At 45.9% G+C, this 19,645-nt stretch overlaps 1 protein-coding gene across 5 annotated transcripts; it reads right to left on the reverse strand.

The window, feature by feature from the left end:
• Positions 1–98: 98 nt before the first annotated feature.
• LOC129837768 (protein argonaute-1) lies at positions 99–19,523 on the reverse strand. Of its 5 annotated transcripts, none has more exons than XM_055904203.1 (19): positions 19,105–19,523; positions 15,288–15,474; positions 14,080–14,200; positions 13,721–13,902; positions 12,938–13,074; positions 12,317–12,451; positions 10,568–10,655; positions 10,103–10,250; positions 9,883–10,002; positions 9,485–9,607; positions 7,366–7,499; positions 6,791–6,975; positions 5,852–6,011; positions 5,562–5,652; positions 4,582–4,776; positions 4,128–4,262; positions 3,831–3,932; positions 3,062–3,261; positions 99–2,827 (listed from the first exon to the last, which is right to left on the reverse strand). In XM_055904203.1, exons 1-19 carry the CDS (start codon positions 19,127–19,129, stop codon positions 2,719–2,721), a joined length of 2,577 nt encoding a protein of 858 aa, XP_055760178.1. In that variant the 5' UTR covers positions 19,130–19,523; the 3' UTR covers positions 99–2,718. The 5 variants fall into 5 exon arrangements, with proteins under 5 accessions (XP_055760178.1, XP_055760177.1, XP_055760176.1 ...); XM_055904202.1 differs by having other exon boundaries at positions 99–2,830; XM_055904201.1 differs by having other exon boundaries at positions 99–2,830; positions 12,302–12,451.
• Between the last annotated feature and the right edge of the window lie 122 nt (positions 19,524–19,645).

Consider the following 19,645-nt stretch of genomic DNA (forward strand, 5'->3'; position numbering starts at 1 on the left):
TGTCACAATAAAAAATTAAAACCTGCATACAATTGGGTTTTCCAGGACTGACCATAAATACATTACGTTTGTCTGTATGCAACAAAAATCAACAAGAGTAATAAAAAAACAAATGTATTTTCTTTAAAAAATAGCCCTCCCCAACAGAGTCCCCATACTATTACATCATACAGAGCCAAAATAAGTTGCTTCCATGTCCTTTCATTCAACCAATTGAGAAGTGCTATGACAAGGACTGTTCTTGATCAGTGGCTTTTATATTGCTTAGTCAGTGAGGCTGGGTGGAGCGGATTCGCTTGTGTCCTCATGATGCTTTCCCCAGGGTAATTCCATGTTCTCCCCTGTTGCAAGGTGCTTTGTGTCTTCAGTGAGTGAAGATAAGAACTGCATCTGGATCAGTGTTGCTGGGCTTACCCAAGCTGAATTTGAACACAGAGGGGCCGGGGACTAACCCCAACTGCAAAGGCCCCGCTACATTGGTAAGCCCAAATTCATTACAGGTTATATACAAATCACCTTGGACACGTGGGGTCAGTAAAATGGTGTACAAAAGCATTTTGAGTGCGTAAGTCCATAAACATGAATCCCCCAAAAATTGGCATATCATTAAATCTCTATCGTCATTCCCTTCCAAAATAAAAGGTGCTCTACCACCCATCAGACATGATTGGTGGCGCTTGAAGGCCAAGAAGTGAAAGTTGTCAGACTACTTTTCGCATAGTACCCCCTTGAGGATACACTCTGACACTACTCATCACAACAATACCGAAAACAGCCTTTCAGTTCACCGTTTACACAACTGAAGCTATGACTGACAGGCAAAAGTGAGCGTAATAAGCTCCTATCTCTAGGAAAACAGAAAGAAGGTGGCTCAGAATATCCAGTCATAATAAAAATGTGTTACATGCGTTTCATAAAGTCAGAAAGTGATCAGAAGTGAAGGCAGGGCATATTGAGTAAGTACCCCCCAATAACCTGTGTAGCAAACCCCTATCTGTGTTGTCCATGCACACAGCGCACCAATGGGGGATCATACACTAGGCTGGGAGGAGGGGAGCTGAGGCAGAGGGTTGAGCGGGGAATGGATAGGGGGAAAAAGGGTGTTGGTGTTGGAAGGAGGGGGTAAGTATTCATGTGGGGGTTTTAAGGGGGGCAAGTGCATGCGTGGAGGCAGCTCGGTACACACTCAGTAGGAGAATGTGAGGGGGCATGAGTGTGCTTGTGTTGATCGACGCTGTGGTCGATGTTTGTAGGTAGGACAAGCTATGTACAAAATGTTTAAAAAAAGAGGCGCTATGTGTGCGTACAGTGTGTGTGTGTAGGTGTATGTCAACGTAGTGTATTGGTGTGTACGTCGTCCCCATTGACATAGGTTGGAATGTGTAGCTAGAATGTGTTGAATGATCATATAGCCAAGGTCAAGTGCTAAAAGTGAGGGAGAAACACTTTTCATTCAGTGTTCTCTGGCCCACAAGACAAGATAAAGACCTTGTATTGCTACTGTTACTCTTGGTTCAGCAAGCTTAGAGAGGTTGTAGGTGTGAGAATATGTATTATGTAGGTAGATGTAGGGGGTGTAGACCTGTGTGTGAAGGCTGAGGGAAGACAAATCTCCCCATTCTGAAGTAACATAAACCAATCAGGTAAAGAAAGTGCCTCGTAATCCCTTTCGCAGAGTAAATGCATTCTGACACAAAGATTATCTTCCTGTTTACATAAGTGCCCCTTTTCCATTGATAGGCATCACATTAGGCTGGTTAATAATATTAATGCTGGTTTAGGTGCATGGGGTGTGAGTATATTCAAGTATTTTCAATACACTCAATGCAATGGTCCCTCTAACTTCTACATTGGCCTCTCTCTACTGGCTAATTTTAAGAGGAGACTCCCCAACCTGCGCAGATACAGTGAAGGACTTAAGTCTCATGTATCTACGATATAATACACCTGCTCTTACTATCTCTGCTCTATTTCCACTATTACGAGCAGAGGGCTAGCCTCACACAGACACTTCATATTAGGTGCAGGGTGGGCGGCATTGACTACATGCTAATCTCTAAGTGCTAAGTGCTAAAGTACCATACGTCCCGTAGCGCGCCTCAAGGCCATAAAAAAATACAACCGCAACATAAGAATGGAGTTCATGATAAAAAAAAATGTAAACGATTATAAGTGTGTCCTTTGTCGCCCTTCCCTCGCCCAGGGGTCCCATGACTCCTGTTGTACCAGGGCTTGGAACAGAACACTGGCATCCGCCATGCGGATAGGTAAGAGGCAGCATTGTGGTGGCAGTCAAAAGTCTCGGGGCAGCTCAGCGCCCGTTTTCCTCCCCTCCGTATTGCATACATAGGAGTGTGGAAGGTCGCATACAATAATACCCCCCCCCCCCCTTCTTTTTTAAAAAGTCAACATAAAAACACACAATCCTGGTAAAGTAAATACAAATAAACACTTAATAATATCAACAATGATAATAATAACCGTTGTGCAGGACGCTGCAGAGTCTGCCTGGGTTGATCAGGTGAGGGATGTATAGTTCTGGTACTGGGGTGGTTTGGCTGTGGTGGGTCAGTCAAGAGAGGTTATGTGGAGTGTGTGGGTGGTCACAGCCATGGAGGGAGGAGGAGAGGTGGAAGGCTTCCAGTGGGCTCCCGGGTCCCTCACCGAGGGATGGTGAGTCTTAAGGACAGTGGTGGTGATGGTGGTGTGGGGTGGTGCTCATGCGAAGTACATGGTCCTCAGCGTGTCGTGGTGAATCTGCACCGCCTTGGCCAGAGCCTGGGGGTCCCGACCGTTACTCTGCCCAGAGACATGGCTGCCCTCCCCACTACAGTAAGGACAGAAAGACACAGGACGCAATAAGTACCGAATAGGATCTGGAAATGATATGGTGCTTATCTTCTTCATTCATTTTAGGTTGAGGCATACAGCTGGATCTACACAACGGATGGCATGGAACTTGAATTCATCATAACATTAGACTACATTTGAAATCTTAAACATCTGACAACAGATTTAAGTGGAATGTCCCTTTAAACGTTAACTAGACCACCATGCTCACCTGTCGTGCTCCTTGTCCACCAGATGGTAGCGGGCACGGAAGGCCACGAGGCGGGCGTAGTAGGCTGGCGCGGGGATGGAGACGGAGCGGGTACAGCGCACGTAGGTGTGGCACAGCTGGTAGGTGAGGATTTGCAGCTCGTCTGCGGTGAAACGATTGTCGTCCCACAGGACGTAGTAATGCGAGGGCCGACTAGTCCCCTGCAGAGTGGGCAGACCATTTCAACACTCAAGAGGGGGAGGATAACTTGAAAACATGAATAACTAGTATTAGGGCCCTGTGTTGCCTGGATTTGAACCCTTTGTTTAAAGCTTTAACTTCAAACTGTTCCCTTGTCCTGTCAGATGGTCCAGCATCATCCTCAGACAATTGTTTAATCTTTGGTGTAATTCTCATTCCTGAATAAGGCTTAAAATACAGAATCAAATATTGCTATGTCACATGATTGTGCCAATCACAGGGCCCTAACTATATGTTTTTAAACCTGCTCTTTTAAAGTTTTTCATATGCACTGTTTTAACTTACATTCATTGTTATGTTTTATGTTGTGTATCGTGTAAATATATGCATGCTGCTTTGTTGGAGATGTAACTCTCAATGTGATTTCTATGGTTAAATAAATAATAAAATAAAAGTATACAAATTAAATAGCCATGGAGCCACAAAGGAGCATTAAAGAGCTGTTTGTGACTCAAGAGCCAAGAGGTTTAGAATGTCTCAGGTTAGACAAACACAGCTGGACAGCAGCAGGAAGCTCCTCCCCACTCACCTGTATACCCGCGTGACTGCAAAGGTAGAAGTCAAACTCAAACGGGTGAGTGATGCTGGTGTCCACTGTGGTCCCTGCAGGAATGTTACCACTCTTCCCGATCTACAGAAAAAGACAATACAGGACAACGATATTTCATTACAAACGCTTATCCTAACATTACAACCGCAGACCACATCAAATAAGCTCACAGGCCGCAATTGTCCCGCGTGCCGATAGTTTGAGACCCCTGTTCTAGAGTGAAACCTATAAAGCATGATATAGTTATGGTTAGTATAGCTCTGACTGTTGACTCACTCTCTCAGACTTGTCGGCACAGAAGAGGCGTGTGTGGTGGCGCTTCTGGACCACGATGTAGGTGATACCAGGCTGGTAGTCTTTCTCCAGCTTGATGCACGCATCCCTGATGGCCAGAAGCTCATAGTGGAGTATCTATGCAAAAAATATATATAATTTACTCGTTATCTGTCCAAATTATATCTTTAGAGGTAGTTGCATTGCTCCTCTCTTTCTATAACTCTTCCCAGTATTGTGTATTATTGTCACGCTATACTACATCAAATCATACTTATTCAGAGATGAACTACGTACCATTATTTTACTGCTATAAACTACTAGGCCTATTGGTCAAAGTGATGGAAAATATAGTGATCTGGCCAATCCAACACTGTCACTTATAAATAATGAAAAATGGATCCCCATCTCTATTGACAACCATATATAACCCCCAGCGACAGAGACCAGTAAGTACCTGTGGCAGCTGCCCCTCAGGCACTCCGTCCCTGTAGAAGATGATCCTGGTCGGCTTGAAGCGGGTCGACTTGTAGAACTGGATCAGCAGCTCTCGCACCATGTAAGAAAGGTCTTCGATAATCTCCTGCCTGGGCCTCTGGACCCTGACTGTGGCACAGTACCTGCTGGGGTGGGCGTCCATACTGCCTACCACCTGGAGGGAGAGAAAATTGTAAAAAAAAATAGGAGGGATGAGAATAAAAGAGAAATGAGGGGACTATCCATACAGACACAGACTAGGGCCTGTATTCAGAAAGCATCTCAGAGTAAGAGTGATGATCTATGATCTGGTTCCCCCTGTCCACGTAATCTTATTTACTATTAGCCAAAAGGCAACTGATCCTATATCAGCACTACTACTCAGACTCTTTATGAATCCTGGCCCAAAACTCAGAAACCACTCCTAAAAAGCAAAAACTTAGAAAATACAGAGATGAGCTGAAAAATACAACCCAAAACATAAATATTTAATTCAGTGTTCTATGATTCACCTCTAGCCAATGATACAACGTGAGCACTAGCATCCTCTAGAGGCACAGGATAGGCGGTGTGGGAAGCTCTGTGTCGTCAGTATCTATAACAGTAACCTTGTAGCCTTACGCCTTGTTATTGTGAGAAAAATGGTCATCCTTCCTGACCGCCTCTGTAAGCGCAGACACACACCCACAGAAGCACATACAGAGGCACACAGAGGGCTGTGTGACTCAACAGCCTGTCATGATCGCTTGGCAACCACACAGCCAACCACAGCCATGCCCGGGTTGCGAGGATCTGGGTGACGTCATTTCTTCCCTGTCTGAGTCAGTGCTGAGCCATTCTCTTCCCCTTCTCCACCTCTTCTTCTCTTCCTCATCCATCCCTCTTAAAATGTGATGTACTCTAAATACATAATAATTTGTGTTAACATGGTGTAGTGGTAGTATTGGAGAAGCAGCCTACAGCGGTAATGGAGGGTTTCTTCCCATCTCCAGCAGGGGGGTGTGTTACATCGGCCCCCAGGAAGATGACAGGCTCCTGGAACACTGCTGACCTGTGAGACAGGAAGGGAGAAGGGACAAATGTCTGATTTTAAAGAGTGCTCATATACATGAATGCGTTTTCACCCAGAGCACATTAAGACCAAGTTCGTTTCCATTAGGTACCAAACGCAACAAAACGAACTGACAGAGGAAGGGACTTTGCATGCCATAATGAACCCAACCCAGTGGAGAGAGTTGGTGAAAGTTTACCGTTGGTGGGGCACCAGGATATTGTTGATTCCCCCTAGCTTGACGTTGATCTTGAGGCAGAGGTTGGAGAGGGTCTGGGGAGACGTCTTCACCACGTTCTTCACCTGGACACACTGAGTGGCCATTCCTAGGAGAGTGTCTCCCACCCTCTTCACCTCCGCTACACAGGACCAGTAACAGGTAGAAATTAAGTACAGATCCATAAATGCTAAACGGAAGCTATTATACACGAAGTACAAAACATGAAGAACACCTTCCTAATATCGAGATGGCTGGATGTCTTTTCGGTGGTGGACCATTCTTGATACACACGGGAAAGTAACTGCAATGATGAGATAGATCTTATTTGTTTTATTATCTTGCTGTCATACTGCGTTCAACAGTGTTCGATCTTGCCTAGCTATCTTGTGTCAAGAGGACCACAATGGAAATAAGTCCCAGACTTTGTGTGTTATCCTCCATGATTTTACTCATGTGCACGTATGATTTTTTCAAGTTTTGTGTGTGCTTGTTTTCTTTTTAAATGGTCAAATACATTATTTATTTTTAAATAAAAAAAATGTAAAGTGCTGAGCATGGAAAACCCAGCAGCTTTGCAGTTCTTGACACAAACCGGCACGCCTGACACCTACTACCATACCCCGTTCAAAGGAACTCTTTTGTCTTGCTCATTCACACTGAACAGCACACATACAAGGCATACAAGGCATTAAGGCTTAAAAATCCTTCTTTAACCGGTCTCCTCCCCATCATCTACCTACACTGATTTATGAAAAATGTCCAGTAATATTTTCAATTGTTCAATATTCTATGTCACGTATGTGTTATGCATTTGAAATTATATGCAATTATTAGTCATGTAAATCCTGCATTTCTTCAGTTTTTTCTGTGAACAAGAATAGATCAACTCAAACTCAGCATGAATAAGGCCAATCTTACCGTAGACTGGGGTCTTTCCAGGCAGGATGACGATGATAAGTTGCAGTCCAGAGTAGGTGTTCTTCAGGTGCCTGAACATAGGCTCCACACTGTCGGCTCCCTGGGCGTATTTACAGAAACACGGCTGACCCTGGATGGGCATCCCAGCATCCTTGGAGATCTTACGCAGCTGGTCTGTGAAGTTCCTGAGGAGTGGTGAACATTTTTTGTTAGGAAAGGAACCTGGTTCACATGGTGGTGCTTTCTGCGGAGTCCAGGACTGTGTTTATTAAGCACCAAACGGAAGACAGTGGACTGAAACAGGGATGTATTATCTGGATTTCTCCAACAGAATGCTCATATCCAATTGCAAAACATTTTAGAACGTTTCCCATAGTGTGCACTAATGAACACAACCCATACATACCACAGCAAGTAAATCTTGAAATATAAAACAAATAACACTATTCTAACACACAAAACTACCTAGAAAAGCAAATATGTTATCTTTAGATAAATATTGTTGCACTGACAGGAATCTCTAATACGATGCCTGAAGATACCCACACTAACCCGACTCCCAGAAGGGTACTTACTTGAGCACCTCCTCCCGACACTGTTTCTGGGGGGCGAAGCAGGCGATGGCCCACACCTTGATCTCAATACCGTTGTAGAACTGCTTGCCCCTCATGTCCCACACCCCTTGGTTGGGCGTGGCGATGGCCCGGTTCTGTGAGGTGGAACAGGTGGGAGACAAAAGCTTCAGAACCAGATCAATGTCAGGGCTGTTTGCACTCTGTGAAATCCCTAACTACTGTAGTGGGGACTGACTTCTGAAGCCTGGTTTGATATAGAGTGGTGAGCAGGAACTCTGTGGACCCTTTGTGTCCGGAAGTAATTTAGTCATTCATCGTAGCCGTTGGTGCTCTGTCGAGTTGCTATTTTCTTGGGTTTTCCCGTGTCAATTAACTTGTGGCATTCCTGGATTACTCATAAAACTAATAAGGTCTGATTTAAATCAACAGTATTCAGTTTATAAAAAGGTTAAAGGTACAAGACTGTGTACATGGCTGTGTTGGCAAAATCACTACATATCCCCTCAAGCAAAGCGGGGAAAGGCTACCCGTTGTCACAGTTCCAAGACCTGTCAGAAACGTCCAGCTAAACCTACACCAATGACGCCGGTGGATCTCAAAACTGAACTTGGATCCGCGTTAAGTAGAAATGATATACTTCACCACAGTTGTCTTACGGCAGATCGAACCAGCCATGACTATTCAACAACACAATAAATAATTGTCTTTTTTTCTCAAATTTCTTTCCAGCGAATTTCTTAAGTTGAGGGCACAGTATTTATGAAGTTTGGCAATGAGGGCGAAAACTAACAGGATATAGCTGGGCGCACATGCACACGACATTAATTCAGGAGATGAATTAATTTATACCCTGATATCAGGAAATGGCAGCGAAAAGTTTGATTAAACAATTCAGAGACTAAAACGAATACGTCAGATGACATATTTAAGGAAAACGAATCGATATACAATCCCGAAATCAGCAGTAACTGTCAATCGTAAAACAAATCTTAAAAAACGATGTTTGAGTGAACATGAATCCAGAAAATGAATGGTGAAGTCCTCCTCACCACTCTATAGCCTACTGGTGAGTAGCTGTGTGGGCTACTCCTGCTGTTACTGTCATATACACTACTGTTCAAAAGTTTGGGGTCACTTAGAAAATGTCCTTGTTTTTGAAAGAAAAGCACATTTTCGGTCCATTAAAATAACATCAAATTGATCAGAAATACAGTGTAGACATTGTTAATGTTGTCACTGACTATTGTAGCTGGAAATGGCTGATTTTTAATGGAATATCTACATAGGCGTACAGAGGCGCATTATCAGCAACCATCACTCCTGTGTTCCAATGGCACGTTGTGCACCGGGGCCTCCCACTCCTCTTTCTATTCTGGTTAGAGCCAGTTTGCGCTGTTCTCTGAAGGGTAGTAGTACACCGTGTTGTACGAAATCTTCAGTTTCTTGGCAATTTCTCGCATGGAATAGCCTTCATTTCTCAGAACAAGAATAGACTGACGAGTTTCATAAGAAAGTCTTTGTTTATGGCCATTTTGAGCCTGTAATTAAACCCACAAATAGTGATGCTCCAGATACTCAATTAGTCTAAAGAAGGCCAGTTTTATTGATTCTTTAATTAGAACAACAGTTTTCAGCTGTGCTAACATAATTGCAAAAGGGTTTTCTAATGATCAATTAGCCTTTTAAAATTATAAACTTGGATTAGCTAACACAACATGCCATTGGAACACAGGAGTGATGGTTGCTGATAATGGGTCTCTGTACGCCTATGTAGATATTCCGTTGAATATGAATATTCCGTCATTGACAACATTAACAATGTTTACACCGTATTTCTGATCAATTTGATGTTATTTTAAAAATGGACAATTTTTTTTTTGCTTTTCTTTAAAAAACAACGACATTTCTAAGTGACCCCAAACTTTTGAACGGTAGTGTGTATATATCTGGACAGTAAATTGTGCTAAAAAAAAAAACTGAGTCCAATGCGAGTAGCAAATTAATTACTCCTCCATTTAGCCTGCTGGACCAAGTACACAGCATATTTTTTTGTTGCACTAAGTACACAGAATTGAAAGGATGCTTAATGTGGCTGTACTAGAAGCGTGATGTCTCTTACCCGTCCTCCATACTGTAGGATAGGGGCAGGCAGCACCCTTCCCGTCACCTCTGCCATCTCATCCTTCACCTTGATCCCAAACTCCTGGATGTACGGGTCCAGGTTAAAGTTGGCATTTTTCATCTGTGGACAGACGGGGACAACAGATAGGATATGTGTTATTCATTCTCTCGTGTCACATTCACACTGCACAATGCTGTGCTGTTAATTCACATCTAATCTGTGGAGAAAATAATAGGAAGTAATTTACTATGTACAGTCTTTTCCCTCAAGTCTAGTAGTAGTATGTGTTCATCTGTGTTGGATGGTCTGTTAAATTCATTAATGCCAATTCTCATGCTCATAGCTGGTAGTTTCGCATTGCAGCCTCCAGCCACCAGGCGACACCACTGACTCACCAGCCGGCTGATCTCCTCCTGTCTGTCAGGTGCAGAGCGAGCCGTGGCTTTGATCATAGTGGACGTCTGATTATCTGTCAGTTTCTTGATGCAGCGCTGCCCTGCTACTATGTTACACACCTGCAGGGACACAAAACCAAAAACCATTGAGCATATTATATAAGCAGGAATTTCCTTCTCAAGTACAGAAAGCAACTGGATTGGATTGAATGTTTCTCACCTCCAGGGGCAGGTAGGTGTGCTTCTGCTCCTGTCCCACCTGGAGGCAGGGCAGGTGGGGATACTTGAGCTGCAGATTGTACTTCTGCTTGAAGTACTGAGCTACCGTACATTCTACTGTCTGTCCACTCTCAAGCTGCAGGGGAAATCTGGTAGGGAATGTGTGATAAAGGTGTTAACACAGCTACCTGAGAATAGTCACCCCATGCCTCACATTGATGCAAGCGCCTCGAGAAAACCCACTGGTGTCTTCGCTAAATGCTAGAAAAAAATGTGGATAATAAAAAAAACATCCATCCTTGTCACAGACCATATCTGTACTCAGAATCCCAAAGTCCAATATCCCAACTGACACAGGTGATTTATGGGTCATGACTTTTATTGGAATTCTCTCAGACATATCATCTACCCAAAACATCCCTTCTCCGGGGAGCATCAGTAGGGTCAACCGTGTGACGCTACTCACGTCTGGTGGCTGGCGGGGCGTCGCGTGACGTTGCAGACGCGGTACTTCCTCTTCATCTGACCGCAGTGGGTCACCTCCACCTTCAGACCTGGTAACGCCCACCGACAGCAGGGCACAGACACACACAAAGATAAGAGCCAGCAGTAGTGACGACACGGGGACAGACGTAGATGGGCAGAGGGTGGAGGAGAAGGGAAGGACATCAGAGTTCTCCCCATAGGCTGTGTGCACAGAGGCGCTGCTGCACCAGTCTTTCAGTCGTTCACGCTTTACTCTTTAGCGCCATCATGTGGCCTTTCAAATGTATTTCTTTAGGAAAACTCATACAAAACGTATAATAGTGCTTTCAATCACGCTGTTTTATAGAAATTGAAAACATTCTGGGGAGACTCCTGGGGTAGAAAATAACAGGGGGCGTGGTGGAGAGAAGGATGCATTAGGATGAACGTCAAAGAGAAGGCGGAGAAAAGGAAATGGAGGAGTGAGTGAGTGAGTCAGAAGATAAGATAAGAGAATGAGTGAAGTGAGTGGTGTATGAGTGGAGTGATGGGAGAAGGAGTGAGTGGTGGGAGAAGGAGTGAGTGGGGAAGGAATGAGTGATGGAGAAGGAGTGAGTGGGGAAGGAAGGAGTGATGGAGAAGGAGTGAGTGGTGGGAGAAGGAGTGAGTGGGGAAGGAGTGAGTGGTGGGAGAAGGAGTGAGTGGTGGGAGAAGGAGTGAGTGGGGAAGGAATGAGTGGTGGGAGAAGGAGTGAGTGGTGGGAGAAGGAGTGAGTGGTGGGAGAAGGAATGAGTGGGGAAGGAAGGAGTGGTGGGAGAAGGAGTGAGTGGTGGGAGAAGGAGTGAGTGGTGGGAGAAGGAGTGAGTGGTGGGAGAAGGAGTGAGTGGTGGGAGAAGGAGTGAGTGGTGGGAGAAGGAGTGAGTGGTGGGAGAAGGAGTGAGTGGTGGGAGAAGGAGTGAGTGGTGGGAGAAGGAGTGAGTGGTGGGAGAAGGAGTGAGTGGTGGGAGAAGGAGTGAGTGGTGGGAGAAGGAGTGAGTGGTGGGAGAAGGAGTGAGTGGTGGGAGAAGGAGTGAGTGGTGGGAGAAGGAGTGAGTGGTGGGAGAAGGAGTGAGTGGTGGGAGAAGGAGTGAGTGGTGGGAGAAGGAGTGAGTGGTGGGAGAAGGAGTGAGTGGTGGGAGAAGGAGTGAGTGGTGGGAGAAGGAGTGAGTGGAGAAGGAGTGAGTGGTGGGAGAAGGAGTGAGTGGGGAAGGAAGGAGTGATGGAGAAGGAGTGAGTGGTGGGAGAAGGAGTGAGTGGTGGGAGAAGGAGTGAGTGGGGAAGGAATGAGTGATGGAGAAGGAATGAGTGGTGGGAGAAGGAGTGAGTGGGGAAGGAATGAGTGGTGGGAGAAGGAGTGAGTGGAGAAGGAATGAGTGGGGAAGGAAAGAGTGGTGGGAGAAGGAGTGAGTGGTGGGAGAAGGAGTGAGTGGTGGGAGAAGGAGTGAGTGGTGGGAGAAGGAGTGAGTGGTGGGAGAAGGAGTGAGTGGAGAAGGAGTGAGTGGAGAAGGAGTGAGTGGAGAAGGAAGGAGTGATGGAGAAGGAGTGAGTGGGGAAGGAATGAGTGGTGGGAGAAGGAGTGAGTGGGGAAGGAAGGAGTGGTGAGCTGAGTGGTGGAGTGGGGAGTGACGTGAGGGGATCGTCTGAGGGGGTATTGGTGAGAGGCAGGCGGCATGGCGTGTGGAAGGTACTCACTCACTGTTCAACGGCCCACCTTTGATCTCCTTGGTGAAGCGGACCCTCTGTGAGTCGGTCAGGGTCTTGGGCTGCTCGTCTATGTTGCGGATGTCCAGAACTTCACACATGAACTCGATCACCGGCTGGGCTTTGTAGAAGGCCGTGGCCGACACTAGAGGGAGAGAGAGAGCAGTAAGTAATGCATCCAGTCTGAATGGAAGTGAAGTGCAGCGGAGACAGAAGCCCAGTGGTATAGGATTATGTTATTCCTAAGCATTGGGTTGTGTTCGCTAGGGCATGCAAGGGAAAACATATCTGAAAATGTTTCAGCGGAAAAGGAAAATGAGAGTTTCTTATAGGACAAATCCACTTAGTTCCTGCCTGTTTCGGTCCGTTTTCTTCTATTTGGTACCTAATGAACACAACCCAATACTATAGAATGAATTTGTTTCTAAGCATTGATCTGCAGTGAATTTTTACACCACACAAAACGGATGTTAAATCATAGACCACTGTGAATGTAACTTTAGAGCAAACATAACATATAACCTCGTGATCAGATTTCCATTCCATCATGTAGATGCAACTTTTTATGCAACAAAGTCTATGACTTCATACCCTCGAGTATATCTTGCCTGGTGGGACTCAGCCGACTCACCATCAATATTGAGCATCATTTTCCACATGGCGGGGCGTACAGACTGATGGAAACCAAACCACACCTCTCTCCCCCCTCCCAGAGGATGGTAGTATCCTTCAGGTGGGGAGAAGAATGATCGTCCCACCGGAGTGTACCTAGATGACAAAAATGACATTATGGAGAATGACTCATTTGAGTCTCAGCACCAGAGCATGACTCAATGTCCAGTAATTCTGTGTCACCTATAAGGCTTCGCAGACATAAGCTCAGAATGAATCAACAGCTTGTGTCTGATCTAGTCAAGCCTCCAAGTCAATGTCTGATTATTAGATTTAGTTCATGTGACACCTTTACACAGTTCTCAGCGATCAGGCATCTGTTGTTCCTGTCATCTCCTCTAGATATGTAAATATAACAGAATCTAAAACTAAATCGCTGTTCAACAAGTTTGATAGGAATGTCTTGCTATTATTAGAGATTTTTTTAAATCCAAAATAACAAAATATTCACACCTCAAGGCAAACATATGCCTTTCAATCAGTTTGAAGACAACATGCACACAGAGGTGTGTCCTGTGGCGAGTGTGCTGTGTGTTCTGACTGTTTGTGCATCATAGATCCTAGCTTTGCAATTAGCTACACACTTCTCTGCCCTTGCTTTCATAGTGTGTGCATTTGTGTGTGTGTGTGTGTGTGTGTGTGTGTGTGTGTGTGTGTGTGTGTGTGTGTGTGTGTGTGTGTGTGTGTGTGTGTGTGTGTGTGTACACTGGTGGATGTGCTTAGTGTACACAGTGTATCGTACCTCATGGAGGCTAGGTGGCGCATGGCCACATCCAGGGCTTGGACAGAGTCCAGGGGGACCTGCAGGCGCCCGCTGACCAGTGTCTCCTGGAGCAGACGCCATGACACCGTGGCCAGGAAGCGGATAGACACCTTGAAGATACGATCCTTCCCCTCCCCGGGGATAGTCACCTCAAAGTCCACCTTCAGGGAGAAAGAGGGGGGATGAGCAAGAGCAGAAAATGGAGCGATGGAGGAGAGTGTAGGCGGAGGGGAGATGGGAGGGGGGGTTACAGGATAAAGAAATGGAATGGACAGACGGGAGTAGAAGCGGACTTGCTCAAAATGTATAGTACACACTTATCTCTCCTTTATGCCTACCTTCTCACTTCCGATAGGAAGCGCTAGCACTGTATATATATTCTTCTTGCCGTCGTACACCGGCTTCCTGTCGCCAAAGAGCTGGGGCTTGAAGTGCTGCACCATGTATTCCACCACTTCCCTGCAGGGGGCGACACAGAGTCAAACACACCATGTTCACCATCATGGCCATCAGAGGTGACAAAACCACAAAAGACTACCATCTGTCAACAAATGTAGTGGTCCAAATTAAACCCAACATCCTATCAGAAATCTGGATTTAGGATGGGTGTTTTTTGGGGGAGCAGGGAAGACCCGATTGGATATGGATCAAGCAGGATACAGCTGGTGAGAGGTGATGGTCTCATGGTCGTGGGGGAATCCCTAGGACAAAGGGAGGTAGCTGTGGGGCCACAGCACCCCTGAATACATGGTGCCTTGGCTTTCGTCTAAGTGTGGGGGTAGAGTGGACGGGTTTGAAAAGGAGAGGTCATGTGGGGTTGACCTTTCGCATGCCTGCATGGACCCTTTGTTTGAGAAAAAAAAAGTAAGTAAGAACGAAGCAGGAAGCTCTAAGATGTGTTCGGTGTGTGTACTTCGTATGGAACATTTTCATCAGGCAAAGTAAAACTTCGGATTTGACTCAGCTTTTCTGTTAATCAAGTAAAAGAGAGTGAAAGAGAGAGTGAGATGCTTTTTTGTTGTGGTTCGATATAAAACAGTTGAGTTACACTCTATGAGGTTGTACAAAGGCTGAAATCCTCAGTCAAATCAAAGGAAAGAAACGCAGGAGGCTCAATTGGCCAACCATTGAAATGAATGGAATGGATTGGCCAATGAAGACCACCCTACAATGGGGATCTCTCGAAGACCATTAATCATATCCTGGTTAGATAACGATGGATACTGGACTAGAGAGTCATAGTCATGGTGTACTAATGAACTGTGAGTCTCTCTCTGAATCATCTTGAGAAGTTGTTTGACCTCTACAGACTTCTACATAGAGTGTGGTCCTCCGAGTTCTGGCTATGGCTCAGTTCTACAGTCCATATTCTGTGGTTCTTAAAAACATTGGGGAAATGTTAGCGATCAAGTGGACCACTGCTTCACTTATAGTTGGGGACACCTGGGAGACAGGTGTTGAGTTGGGTAACCTCAATCCCCAGGCTATTTCCCCCAGGGGACGAGGTGTGGTACACGAGACTATGTAGGGTGTCACGTTACTCTACCTGTTGACCCGTCGGGGGCACTTGTCAGGCTTGATGTCCACCTCGTAGTGGAACACGTCCATCTTGGGGATCTCCACCTCAAAGTAGTTGGCCAGCAGCTTGATGGGCTTGCCCACCGTGCCCATGCCCGGCCGGCGGGGTGCCTGGAACACCTGCTGCAGGGGTGGGGGGAAGGGCCCCATGGGCACTGGAGGGGCAGAGGTGTCGGATGGTTAGGCAAGGGCAGAAACGGTAGGGATGTGGGTATGGGAAATGAGGAAATAAATGGAGTAATGAGGAAAGAAAAGTGAGCATGGGCATGTGATGATGGGCAGAGAATAGGGGGCATGGGCATGTAATGATGGACAGAGAGAGGGGGGCATGGGCATGTAATGATGGACAGAGAGTGGGGGCATGGGCAGAGAGGGGGCATGTGATGATGGGCAGAGAGGGGGCATGAGTGGGATGACGAGTCAGGAAGAGACAGGAAGACATAGAGAGGAAGAAAAGAGCAACAGACGGACAGGAAGGAAAAGTTTGAGCAGCAAAATATGGGGAAAAAGAATGAAGGAATGGGTGTACATGGGAGAGAGAGGGGGTGAGAGGGTGACACGAGACGAGGATATTGACGAGGGATAATAGCGGGAGAGGGGGGAGAGGGAACAAAGCGATTAGGGTGAGAGGAGGGAGGGTGTGAACGAAAGAGAAGGGGAGAGGGGTGGTTGGTGGTTCAATGAGAATTAAGGGTGAGAGAGAAAAAGAATACATTAGGGCGACGCTGGATACACCAAGCCAGACAGACACTGAAAGAAAGATAGACATTTCCTTAAACACGCAGGCAGGGTGAGAAACTGCTAGCAGAGGAGTAGGCTAGCCTCACAAGGGCTTCTAGTTTGATTTTGTATTGAAAATAATCAAAATGACCTCAGCCTACATGAGATGGAACGATCACAAATTTGCCTTAGTTAGAGATAGTAGCATAGGTATACAATCCAACGGTCACGGAAAGACGACGAAAAGTCTGCATTTGAGATGTTTTCGTTTGACATGAATTCTACTGCTAGCCTCTTTTCAAACATAATTTGAAACTTTGGTACTGAGCAGAGAGTGAATACAATACAAACTGCATGTGCACTAACTAGTGCATTGCAGTGAGGAACACAAGTATGTGAAGTTCAACAGGTGTAGGCCTGGTAAAATGTGAGCCTCCTGCCTTCCTCCCTGCATGAGGGGGCCCAGCCCAGCCCCGTCCAGCCCAAGTATTAACCTCTGCTTCCCCAGAGAACAGCCCTCTCACAATCACAACAAAGACCCCAGCTGCCCTCCTCCTCCATCACACAGACAGGGGGGCGAGGGAGAGCCCCCACTACCACACACACAAACACAGGGGTCCCCCCCAACATTCCCAGCCTTACCATGGCGACTCCACAGCAACACTGGCATTGTCATGGAGATCAGGAAACCTGGAGGGGTGGTGGGTGGAGTGGTTGTGTGTGTGTGTGTGTGTGTGTGTGTGGGACCTTGGCCTTTTTCATCCTGAAGCAGCGTTAGTGTTTCCACATTAGGTCTGAGCGGCCTCCTCCCCAGTCATTAACCTCTCTCACATGCGAGGCCTATAGCTGAGCGGAGAGCTTGTGGTTTGAAAGGCAAGCATTGAAAATCCTGTAGTCAAGCATAGCAGTCAGTCAAGGATGTATACGCTCACTAGGCCTTGAAAAAGCAGCCAACTACAGACTGGCAATCTGGCATGATAAACAACTTAAGACTAGGTAGATTCTACTGAAGGTGCGTTTGTTACGCCTACGGCATAAGTCTCAACAGTCTTGACACAAAGTAGACTAAACACACTGACACACACGGACAATTGCAGACACACACACACACGTCACCGGCAGCCCGCCCCACCCCAGTGTAGGCAGATGGTGAGAAGTGGAGCCAGGGATCACACATCCCCAGACAATAGCAGTCTTTCCCTGGCACTGGGGCCCATTCCACGTCAACTGTGTGTGTGTTTTTCCCTGGAGTCTGGTTTAGGTCGGGTTCCTTTATCATTGAAACATGGAATTACACACACTATTCCCACATCCATTTCCTGCTGACATCACCAGAGATGATCCCGTGTCTAATAGTTGTCTGGAATGGTGATATAGCCAAGAGTTATCTATTTATAGGTTTAGGTTCAGATAAGTATTCAAACGCTGTCCTGAGGGACAGGTATAAAACATTCTAGTAGCTTAACTCTAGTCTTGAGGACAGAGTCAGTGTTAAATGGGGCAGTGCAGTCAAACACCTGATTTTCCTGTGTTTTTTTTATATTTCCTCACTGAGGTTGGAAAAATTCCATGAAAATTCTGATAATGCATTTTAGTGTAAGAATATGTAGCTTTGTTCAGAGAAGAAGACTTCTGGAGATGGGCGGGTCTGGGTGGTCATTAGGTGTTTGTCCTGTCCCCCCCCCCTCTAAAAACAAACAACTCCACACTTCTTAAGTGTCAACAAGTTGTCAAACGATAGGCCTACTCCATTTGAATGACAGTAAATTTTTGCAAACATAACTGTGATTTACACTAATACCTGGGGACCATTGATTATGCACAGACTGGACTTCAGACCAGACTAAAGCGCAGCATCATAATATCACAGGCCATCATAATATTTAGAGTTGTATGGCTGTCTGCCCACTTTAACTAAGTAACAAAAGTGAAACACCACGTGCTTTTTGATTTGCCATAACTAGCCTTTCGCGAACTAACACTGACACTTGACCCCCCCCACCACTACTAGCATGGACTTTGCTAAGAACTACTTTGAGGAAAAATGTACGTACTATGACTAAGATATGTGGATGTCCCACCTAGCTATTTTAAGATGAATACATTAACTGTAAGTCGCTCTGGATAAGAGGGTCTGCTAAATTACTAAAATGTAAATAACTCTAGCATTACCCAATATGAACATTAAATTGGAATGACCTTGATGTAAAAATGTTGGCACCGAAGGTTCCATGGAGGTGTGGTTTAATTTCTATAGCATGTACTAATCTAAATAATAATAATAATAATAATGGGGCGGCAGGTAGGCTAGTGGTTAGATCGTTGGACTAGTAACCGAAAGGTTGCAAGATCGAATCCCCGAGCTGACAAGGTAAAAATCTGTTGTTCTGCCCCTGAACAAGGCAGTTAACCCGCTGTTCCTATGCCGTCATTGAAAATAATAATTGGTTCTTAACTGACCTACCTAGTTAATTAAATAAATGTAAAAAATATATTTTTATTTTAAAAAAAAATCACAACGTAAGTCCAATAGCCACTCATTGCAGTATTCAAATACATAACTAATTGTGGTGTTCACATAGACTTGAGTTAGTTCATTGTGGATTCATGTTGGTGGCGTGTGAATACATAACATTTCGATCAGTGCACTTTTCTATCATTCTAAAAATGTATGTAGAACAGACTGCCAAAACAGACAGTCTCGTATTTGGGGTGTGTGAGTGAGAGGGGTGCTGACTAGTGAAGGCGGGCTGTACCTCGTGTCTCCACGCCAGAGATTCCCACGGCCCCCTGCCCCCGCCCCTGACCCTGGACATTGTCAGTGCACCAAAAGACCCGTCTCTCGCTATGATAAGTAATTTCGTATAGTGCATGAGCTATGGTTGAAAAAGACCCACAATCGTTGTGATGGACGGGGTTTTCAGCCTGCCAGCTAGCATAAGAGAATGCTGCACCAGATATGACGCCCGTTTTCAAAAATGTGGGCAATTGCATGTTACCATCTGCTGCTATAGCTGAAGTTAAGCAACAATTCAACCCTTGACAGAGAAAAGAGAGAGACCTACCAGCGCCAGACGGTCCCGGCTCCATCCCATCCACTTAACCGCGCGGGCACTAGACAGTCCAGGGTTCTATGGCCACAGCGCCGGCCCTTTCAGGCTGGAAGAGTTTCAGACTTCCAGCCCCCTCCTCTCGGCGTATAGTCTTCTCCGTACTCGCTAAACCCCCACCCCTTCCAGTACCCCCAGACACACAGTTGTAACGACAAAAGCTGCCTGTCTGATAACCCAAGAACCGCTGCTGAACGGCTCTTTGTGTGATACCTTGCGTCGGTCTTCTTTCCACCGGGTTGAACGCTCTTTGCCTGGCCTGATAAGATTGTCCGTGCTTTCTTATCGGTCTGTTATGCTCCTGCTCACCGTTCAAGCACGATTCTCCAGCGGAACAAAAAAGGGTCAGCCCCCCCTTCTGTAACCTCTTCTTTGACGTCCCAAGGATGATGCATTCTGTATACGAATTGTTGTAGTCGCCCTCTACTGGAGGCGGCTGTACGGGTTATCTTGGTGTAACAGCTGAGCTGTACATGGTTAGTGCTATCCGGAATTA

The sequence above is a fragment of the Salvelinus fontinalis genome, chromosome 38, assembly GCF_029448725.1.
Source record: "Salvelinus fontinalis isolate EN_2023a chromosome 38, ASM2944872v1, whole genome shotgun sequence".
Classification (NCBI taxonomy): Eukaryota; Metazoa; Chordata; class Actinopteri; order Salmoniformes; family Salmonidae; genus Salvelinus; species Salvelinus fontinalis.